Source organism: Grus americana, chromosome 2 (assembly GCF_028858705.1).
Source record: "Grus americana isolate bGruAme1 chromosome 2, bGruAme1.mat, whole genome shotgun sequence".
Taxonomy (NCBI): domain Eukaryota; kingdom Metazoa; phylum Chordata; class Aves; order Gruiformes; family Gruidae; genus Grus; species Grus americana.
Window position 1 is genome coordinate 109914972 of NC_072853.1, and position 10024 is coordinate 109924995.

The window sequence follows — 10024 nt, forward strand, 5'->3', positions numbered from 1 at the left end:
TAACACTACATTGGTGTTACGAGGTTTATTCCCAGATTTCGGTGACAGTTTTGCTAAATTTTAACCATTGCTATGACTTTTGCCAAGCCTCTATCTTTTGTAGTTCCGCTAAGTTTTAAGTAAATTTATGATTGGTTTGAACCTCTAAAGTAATTGTCGTTGCTTCTGATTACTGCACAGAGAATTAAAAAGTTAACCTCACCCTCACCCCCTGAGTGGGACGGGACATTAAATTGGCATCATGGACAGGATTCTCTGTAAGAAGCGGTAAAGGGGTTCCATAAAAGGGATATCAGCCAGAGTGCTGAAGAAAGGAGAACTGATATTTGGTTGAAGCCAACATCTCCAGCAGTAGGTCATGGCAACCCGGAATAAGCCTGATCTTGACTGCTCCCCGCTGTTGGATTTGTTGAAGAGCTATAAAGCTTGCCTGACCCCGAAAGGGCATAGCTGGGCTGAGGGACACTGGCAGTCCCCAACAACTGTAGCAGAACAGATAAGAGACTTGGCAAAAGAAAATAAGTTTAGGCCTGGAAAGGGAAAGGCTGTGGTTTGTTGTGTCTTGGGAGCCTCATTGATAGCTGCCCAGAAGGACAAATATGTTGTCAAACAAGCTCAGCGGGAGGCAAATGAGTCCCTTCAGGAACTGGTTAAAAAACTACAGGCAGAACTGGAAATGGAACGGGTGAGATGGCAACTAGCTGAAAAAGCATTAGCAGATGAGAAAAGAATCATGGAAAACTTGAAGGGTAGCCTGCGAGATGCTTTTGTGAGGGAAAGAGAGCTGAAGTTGCAGCTCCCTGGGGACCTTGACAGCGAACCAGGATTTTCTAGCTTATCAAAAGAAGCCGACCCCATTGCGAGGGAGGTTGCCCCTCACTATCCATGGGAAGAGCTGAGGGCAGTGATGGAACCTGACCCTACTCCCAAGCTCCAGCCACTTATTAAAACTGAAGTCATGTATGACGGGGAAGATGCGGAACCCGCCGTTACCACTAACGAGATACCTTATACTGTTACTGAATTGGAGAAACTGCAGGAAAAATATACTAGGCAGGCTAAGGAAACTCAGACCGAACATGTGTGGAGGGTCTCCCTGACAGGCTGAGACAGAATAAAGCTTTCGGAGGAAGAGGCTCAGGGATATTGGGGTCCTGGTGTATTTTTGACCGTCGATGACGAGCGGGAACCTTGGTCCCTGACCCAGAGGGTGGCGTATTGGGCCGGAGGGTCAGGCCCCTTGGAGAGAGGAGATCCTATGGCCATGCCCACCCCTGGGCTAACCCAGCTTACAGAGAGTGTACAGAAGGCGGCTTGCCTCCAACTAATGCATGACAGGCGCCTAGTTCCCCGCCAGCCTTCCCTGATGTTGTTGTTTGCCAATTGGGATAGGATGACTCCCTTGATTAAAGGGTTACCCGATTCACTGGAGAGTTATGCTGTGCAAATTCAAGACCGACTAAGAGCCACTGTAGCCATGGGACGTCAGGGCGGACCGGGTCTTACCTGGGGGGAAATCGCACGGGAACCGATCAACTATGGCAGGCGTGTGGGGTATGTTGGAAAGCAGGGGAAGGCACAAGCGGCGGTCCGTAGGACCGAGACAGAGGAGAAAATACTCCGCCCCCGAGACAGAAGCTTGGGGGGGGGCTCAAGAAATCACTTGTGGAAGGAAGGTCGAGATAAGGGTATTCCCGGAGAATTAATGGATGGCCTACCCCTCCCCAATTTGCAGCTGCTTGTAAAAATGTGGAAACCGATAGATAAAGGCCGGTCGGGAAAAGAAAGCGTCCCCACAGTCCCTGTACCTCAGAGATCAGCCGCTCCTACGGCTCCCGTGGAGGGGCTCACCAGCCCTCCAAGGTCGGGAAACTTCTTGCGCCGTCCCCAGTGAGTGAGCCGGGGGAGGGTCGGTGGGTGTATTTTAGAAGGCTCACGGAAAACGAGCAGGGGGACCTACTGGTAACTTTTCCCCTCGGTCCCTTTAAGACTCCGGTCACTTTTCTGGTAGACGCAGGGGCCCAAATGTCTGCTTTAAATGCCGATACCGCAGACCGGAGTGGGATTGTCCCTGATAAAAAACACATATGGGTTACCGATGTGTGGGGATATTCCAAACCCCAACCTACAGCCCGAGTAAAGTGCTGGCTGCCGGGAGACACCACCCCCACCGAGACCACTATGGTATTGGGAGTGCTCCCCACGAATATTTTGGGATTGGATTTATTGAAAGGGAAGTCCTGGGCACACTCGGCAGGGAGGGAGTGGAAGTTCGGGTCTCCGGCAACCCCGATAAGGCTTTTGCAGACTGCTCCTACCCTTCCCCCGTCTAAAATCGGGAATGGGAAACCCTGTCCCTTACAGCTGGGAGCGAGGGAGGGAATCGCTCCGGTGGGAAGAGAGCTGCAGGAGCAGGGGGTAATTATTCAAACTCACTCCCCTTGTAACTCCCCAGTGTGGCCAGTTCGCAAACCGAACGGTAAGTGGCGGCTAACGATCCATTATCGGCGCTTAAAGGCCGGCACCAGTCCCCTGACAGCGGCCGTGCCTAATACAGCCGAACTGATTGTCACCATACAGGAACAGTCCCATAACATTTTAGCCACCATTGATGTAAAAGACATGATTTTTCATGGTTCCTCTACAGGAAGGTGATAGAGAGAGATTTGCATTTACATGGGAAGGTATACAATATACCTTTACTCGTTTGCCCCAAGGATATCGGCACTGCCTACCTTGGCGCACCACGCCCTGGCACAAGCGCTATCACAAATCACCCCTGAGGAGGGAGTTAAAACCTACCAAAACATTGACGATATATTGGGGGTGGGTGGGTGGGGGGTGGGTGTGTGTGTGTCTGATGCCACTGCAGTGGGACAAACCCAAAAGAAAACACTCGCTCACCTGGAAAGTTTAGAATTTCAGGTTCCAGCAGAAAAGGTACAACTGCCCTCCCCCGAGGTGAAGTTCTTAGGTATATGGTGGAAAGGAGGAGCGATGTGTATTCCCCCCCCCCCCCCCGAAACCTTGGCTACTTTAGAACAGATAAAAATCCCAGAGAACAAAAAGGAGCTGCAATGTACCCTAGGCTTGCTGGTATTCTGGAGGAAACATATTCCGGATTTTTCTTTCACAGCTCGTCCCCTGTATGATTTAACACGCAAAAAAGCTACCTGGGATTGGACCGCTATTCATGAGGAAGCCCTAAAATTACTAGTGTTTGAAGCAGGAGCATATCAAACTTTGGGTCCAACACACCCGACAGATCCGCTCCAAATTGAATGGGGTTTTGCAATTCATGGGGCATCTATATGTAACCGTGGAATAGGGGCCATGAGACAAACTATAGAATCAGTTTGAAATAATTAGTTTGTAACCAAAGTAATAGGTAACAAAGCTAACTGACCATGGCAAGGTACAGTGCTGCTATGTTCCATGTACAGTCCCTACCCAACCGGACAATAGGTTCGGGAATATTAATCTTATGAAGTAAGTTGCTATGGACAGGTGCACCCACAGCAAGGATACTGCGCATGCCTGCAAGAAGGAGGTCATCCAGTGGACACGGGTGCGAGACCACTGACGACCACCAGAGACCCTTGAGGACCACCGACTCAAATCACTGAGCATGTGTAATGGGGAGGAGAATATGGAAATGGATTCTAAGAAATGATTATCATAGGACTGCCTTTTCTTGGAAAAATAATGAATATGTATATTTTGATCCTACATAACCTGTGTGTTGGTGATCACCTGGCATGCATGTTGGGTGGAGCTATCCCCCGTGCATCCAGCGCTGCAATAAAGAATGCCTGCCTTTTAACACTACATTGGTGTTATGAGGTTTATTCCCAGGTTTCGGTGACATATACACATATGGCAGCGAAGACTGGAGGGTCTGACCCGCCCCACTGGGTTTTATTCACGCAGCTTTAAAGATACAGAAAAGCGATACTCAGTCTGGGAAAAGGGTCTTTTTGTGGTCAGTCTAGCCTTGCTGGAGGCTGAAAGAATTATACGGCAACAATCCATAATCCTGCGAGGGCCCTTTAAGGTCCTAAAACCCGTACTGGCAGGCACCCCACCCCCTGCGGGAGTTGCACAATGGGAAACGGTCAGGAAGTGGTGTGCCCGGCTGGAGCATTACGGTCACACTTATCAAGTGGAGGGGGGAGCACCCAAGATGCTCCAAATCCAGGAAAAATCATCCACTCCCTCAGATGAGGAAACCCCTTCTTCCTACATAAAGGAAGCCCTCCCATTTGAATCCCACCTGAAAAATGTGTGGTTTACTGATGCCTCTTCGAGGAGGGAGGGGAAAGTATGGAAATACCGAGCAGTTGCTCTACACGCTGATTCTGGGGAGCAAACTGTAACAGAAGGAGAAGGGAGCGCTCAGGTGGGAGAACTGATAGCAGTTTGGAGTGCGGTAATGAGACAGACAGGCAGTATTGAACCCGTACACATCTGCACTGATTCTTACCAGTGGGAAGTAAACCGGGTGCCCCTATGGCAAAGGGAAAAGTGGGAGGAGATATTAAATGTGGCCCAGCAAAAGCCCATATTGGTGGGGCGGGTAGCCACCCACCAAGGGGGAGATCACCCAGCGCACATTCTGAACAATCAGGTAGACTCACTCAGCCGCCTGGCCGTGCTGGTGGAAGAGAGAGAAGAGGAGAAATGGGAACGCTTATTGGAGTGGCTACACGTGAAACATGGTCACTCGGGAGTCAAAAAACATCTTCAGGAGGCTGGGAACAGAGGATGGCCTGTTACCCGAAAACTCTGTAGCACGGTAATTTCTGCCTGCGGTCTATGCCGTACTAGACTGGAAAAGCACCCCTTACAAGATCCTCCACTCCATCTGAGGGATGGGAAAGGACTATGGGAAACCTGGCAGGTCGATTACATAGGGCCTTTCAAGAAATCAGAAGGGAAACAATATGTGCTTGTTGGGGTGGAAGTCATATCGGGACTTGTTCAGGCCAAAGCAGTAGCACGGGCGACTGGGGAAAATACAGTAAAAGGGTTAAAGTTGTGGTTTAGCTTTTTACCTAAATCTAAATAAATTCAATCAGACAACGGCAGCCACTTCACTGCCGGGGTGGTTGTTGCGTGAAAGGGTACAAGTCTGATGTGTGGCTGAGGGAGGCCCTCCCGTTGAGTCACGAGGTTCAGAAAGGACCCCCTTGCTTTCTAAACTCCTTCTCAGAGAGGAGCCTAGGTGCGGCTAGGTCCAGTCTTAGTCCCAGACTTGGTCAACGGTTTATGTCTAAAGGATTATATGTGTAGCCACATATCAGAGTCAACGTTTGCCTGTCAGAGCCCCACTAAGGACTTTCACTGAAACAGTTTCGCAAAGTTGAAAAGAAAAATAAGTAATTTATTGAGGCGACAGATATAAAAGTTCAGAATTGCCATTGATAAATGCACTTACTGCAACAATTTTGAGCTCAAGTTAATAGTTCAGCGCTTTTGTTAATGATAGTTTTCCTGGGGTAACATCCGACATAATCGGAGGCACAAATCTTACCAAAGAGGCGTCCCTGCTTGGGGAGGAGAGAGGTCCAGGCCCGTCGACCTGTCCGGATAGTTGGAGTTCTCGTCCTCAAAAAAGAGGATTCTAAATGCCAGATTTATACTTTTGGCGAGGTGGGACTAAGTCAGGTATTGTATGCCGATTGGCCCTTAACAAGGCTTGTCGTGCAGTTGATCGGGGCTGGGGGGGGGGGAAGTGGCGGAGAACAAAGGCGTTCAGTACAGAGGAGCGGTGGTCTGTTTAGTTTTACCAAAGTAACGTCAAGCTGTGAAGGCTCCCCCTCACCCCAGGTGTCACTTAGTTGATTAAGGAGTAGACCCGTCAGGCGCCGCATCTTGTTAAGATGAACAAATTGCTCATCTCCTGCCCCTGTTCAGGTCCGGTGCTTATCAGTGCAAGATAAGCAAGTTGCTCAATCCCTGCTCTCGCCCAGGCTGGACTCCCCCAGGGCCCCTTCTGCTGGCTCATAATGGCCCTGTATTCGGCACCAACAAGCCTGGACTAGTCCGGCATCCCACAGTGGTCCAGGAGTGGGCAAAAACCGAGGGAATCCAGTGGACGTTCCATACCCCCTACTATCCCCAAGCTAACGGGATAGTAGAAAGGACCGATGGACTCCTAAAATGCATCCTGAGGCCTCACGACCTTGGGTGGTCCACAAGACTCCCAGATGCCATTGCCAGAGTAAACGGTCAGTGGGGGACAAATGGATGCCCTAAACTTACTGCTTTCTGTCCAACCCCCACCCTCCTCGCTCCCTGGAAAGAGGGAGAAAAAGGACCCTGTAAAACCCTTACACTATCCAGGACAACCTGTTCTGGTGGACCTCCCAACAGCGGGGGAGATGCCTCTGACCCTTAAAACTCCACTGACTGCCTGTTCATGGGTAGCTGCTGATGCCCATGGAAAAGAACACAAGATTAATACCAGATGGATTATCCCATCCTTTTAACTACCCATTTGAAAGAACCGGGATCTTTTCCTTTGTTCTTTCTTACAGGTGTAACTACCAGAAACATCCTCCACCTCAGAAGGTTGAAGCTGGTGCTATTTTGGGGAATTTGTACTTGTAATCTGTGTGATACAGAGAGGTACATAACCAAACCACGACTCTCAGTTCTGCTCGACACCGGCAATTGTGGGTCTGGTCCTATGTTCTTTGTCTCTCCCTATGTGTTATAGGAATCACAAGCCAAAATACCCCAAATCTCACTTGGGAATTAGTTCAAGGTTTTGTTAGAATGTGGGGTTACCAAAATAAAGGCCTGTGTCTTACTTCACCTAGATCAGCTGAAGAAGGTTTAAGGTTTTTTATGTCACCTGTAAATCTGTCGTTTAATATGACTAATGCCACATCTGTAACATTCCTGTCACCCAACTGGACCGTCAAGAATAACTGAGTGTATTTTCAACAACAGCCAATGATAAGGTCTGATATATATCACGTTTGGACTAAACCTCCAAAACAAGCCAAAAATGTTAAGTTATATTCAACAGTGGTGTGTAAAGCTACTATACCATCATTTAATATCTCTATTCCTTCTCCGACAGATGGATCAAACTCCTTATTTGCTAGCGCCAAAGGGAACATACCTGCTGGAAATGTCACCTTCAAAAAATTCACCAAGAAAACCTCCTGTTATTATTACCCATGGGATCCTCTGTTTGATCCATTGGCAAAACCTTATTTCTATGAAGCAAACTATTCTACCCTATGGGACCCAGAATGGTGTATCCTACTCCCGAATAAGACTCTCATAACCTCTCGAGATAGAAATAATTTGGTGTAGGCTTGGTCAGGGAACAAAGTGGGAGAAGTTTTTATAGAACCCAAATTTGATCCACCTATCAGGGAAGTTGAAAACCCCCTTTTTAATTCTTCTAAGACAATCACTAGTGATTCAGGACTGGGAGATCCTCCTGAAACTTGGTTTATTGATAGACTGAAAACTCTAATTTAAGATATGTGCACATGTTGGGGATATCCGTCAAAGGGATGGCAAAATAGCAACAAAACTTGTAACATCACTCTTCCCAGAAGTCGTAATTTTTTTCAACAAGAACGGTGTGGAGTACCCTTTACTCATTATCCCCTACAAGGGACACCCTTAAACACCAAACCTATTATATATGCTGTGAATTAGATGGATCAATATACCTGTAAAACTAGCATATATCCAGCCCCATTGGGACTAGCATGGGGATGCTCCAATGGAAAATTTTACTCTTACTTAACACTGGAATATCATGCTGGCCTGAGGCGTGGCTTAGCTATCCCTTCTTTCTGTCCATCTTGTGTTTTTAATTTTATAGTACCTTCCTGGCGATCGCGTAGAGAAGCGGGAAGTAATCCAAAGGCTCGTCCCGATTGGACGATTAATGGAGTCCAAACTCCCAATTATTATACTGCTGGACAACTAACTGTGTTAATGTTTGAGAATGTTTTTACCTCTTATGTAACCTTAAAACAGCACCAATTTGTCCTAGAAAATATTACCTGGCAGGTACATCTTTTAAGTAACTGGACACGATATGCTTTTGGAGAATTAAACTTACAGGTCGAACAGGTATCAAAGATGACCCTTCAGAATTGTCTAGTCCTGGGTATGATATTGCTTAAAGAACAAGGAGTTTGTGGGATGTTAAATCTCACTGACGGAGAATGCTGCATTACCATACACAACGCTACTACCTCAATAGAGGAGGCTTGAAAAAAATGAAGGAGATAACAGACCAGACAGCAGAACTTTTTCAATCCATGCAACCGAAAGACTGGTTCGATGGCGAGACCCTGAACTCTTGGTTACAATCCATCCTACGATCCATGGGACTCAAGGGATGGGGGGCATGGTTAATGAAAATAGGACTAACATTAGTTGTTGGTTTCATATTCTTAATGATTGGCATAGCTATTGTTCGCTGTATGATTACCCATGCCACCTCTTCCTTTTCTTCTCTCCTTTTCCCCTCTGTTTGCTATGTGAGAATCACCACCCTAGAAGATGACATCCAAGAAGAAGTCAAGATGTCTGTTTGAGCCACGGGGTGGTGTAAGGCCCTGATAACAAGTGAATGTTGCAAACACCCGTCTTGACATGGACAAGGATGGGCTGATGAAGACCAGGGAGTGTTGAACAAGAACGGAGCCTGCGGAGGCAGGATAACGTCTTGTGAGACCACTCCTCTATTCCTGAAACATGTAAACAAAGACCATCTGTGCCCTGTGCACCATGTGCCTGTGACAGATCACCGCTCACTTGGTCAGCCCTGAAGGAGGGGGGGCAGTGAGACCCCCCAGGACCCCCACAAGCCACCAACTCATTTCTAGAACATTTCTGAACATTCCTGAGCACATACTGCGCCTGCTCAGTGATGACAGACCCCTGCCTATGGGGCGGGCACATCAGGTTATAAAAACTGGAAACATAAGTTTTCGGCGTGCGCCCACCATCTGAAGACTACGACTATGAGCAGAGAACATCGCTGGATCCAAGGGTGGTGATATCTTTTCTCTGTCTCTCCCTCTCTTTTCTTTTTCTCTTTCTTTTCCTCTCTATCACTCTCTTTGTCTCTAACTTAATTTCTGGCACATTAGGGTAATATCGTCACACATTTTGCTAAACCCTTACCTTTCATAGTTCTGCTAAATTTTGAGCATCGTTATGACTTTTGCCAAGCCTCTATCTTTTGTAGTTCCACTGAGTTTTAAGTAAATTTATTTTTTACCTCTAAAGTAATTGTCGTTGCTTCTGATTACTGCGCAGAGAATTAAAAAGTTAACCTCACCCTCACCCCCTGAGTGGGACGGGACATGGGGCAATAAGATGAACAGGTTTTAAAATGCCACTTTTTGTCAATAAAGCATCTTCAGAAGCTACTCTGCCAGACTGACTATTGGTGATTAAAAGGGGATCTGAGACACTAGCAATCTAGCCTTGTACTTTAGTGGCACAATGCATTACTGCAACAACAACAAAGAGGTAATGACTCTGAAAGTCATGAAGTTGGATGTTAGTAAATTACTCAAAATCATTTACTACAAAAGCTTGACAGAGGAGGGGGAAATGTGAAAAATAATGCCAGAAATCAGATAAACTGCTGTACTACATGGCCATTTTCTGCCACCTTCATTCAAGGTGCTACTTAAAAAGTAAGTAAAAGTGGCAAAATCAGTCTCACTGTATTTTAGAAAATCCTTCTGAAGCTATGTTCTAATGTGTTTGCTTTCCTACAGTCAGACTGAAATAAATTTGAGTACTGCGAAGCTACACATTTCCAGTGAGAGGCTAACTGAATACGCTTCTTCATCACTTTGATACAATAGTACATTACACCGCTACTAGTTAAGATCCAGTGAGATAACTCTAGTAGTAGACAGCCATTGAACACAGCTGAAAGTGTTAAAACACAATCTCTTACAAAAAATTGTCTTCAATCCAGCTTGCATTGCCATTATTTCTCTTTGTGAATTCAAATGATCACTAA

At 46.8% G+C, this 10024-nt stretch overlaps 1 protein-coding gene across 1 annotated transcript; it reads left to right on the top strand.

The window, feature by feature from the left end:
• The first annotated feature begins 249 nt into the window (after positions 1–249).
• LOC129202386 (uncharacterized) lies at positions 250–1894 on the top strand. The gene is given in 1 exon segment (XM_054815045.1): positions 250–1894. A coding segment is annotated over 1 exon segment (1536 nt). The 5' UTR covers positions 250–358.
• The last annotated feature ends 8130 nt before the right edge of the window (positions 1895–10024 follow it).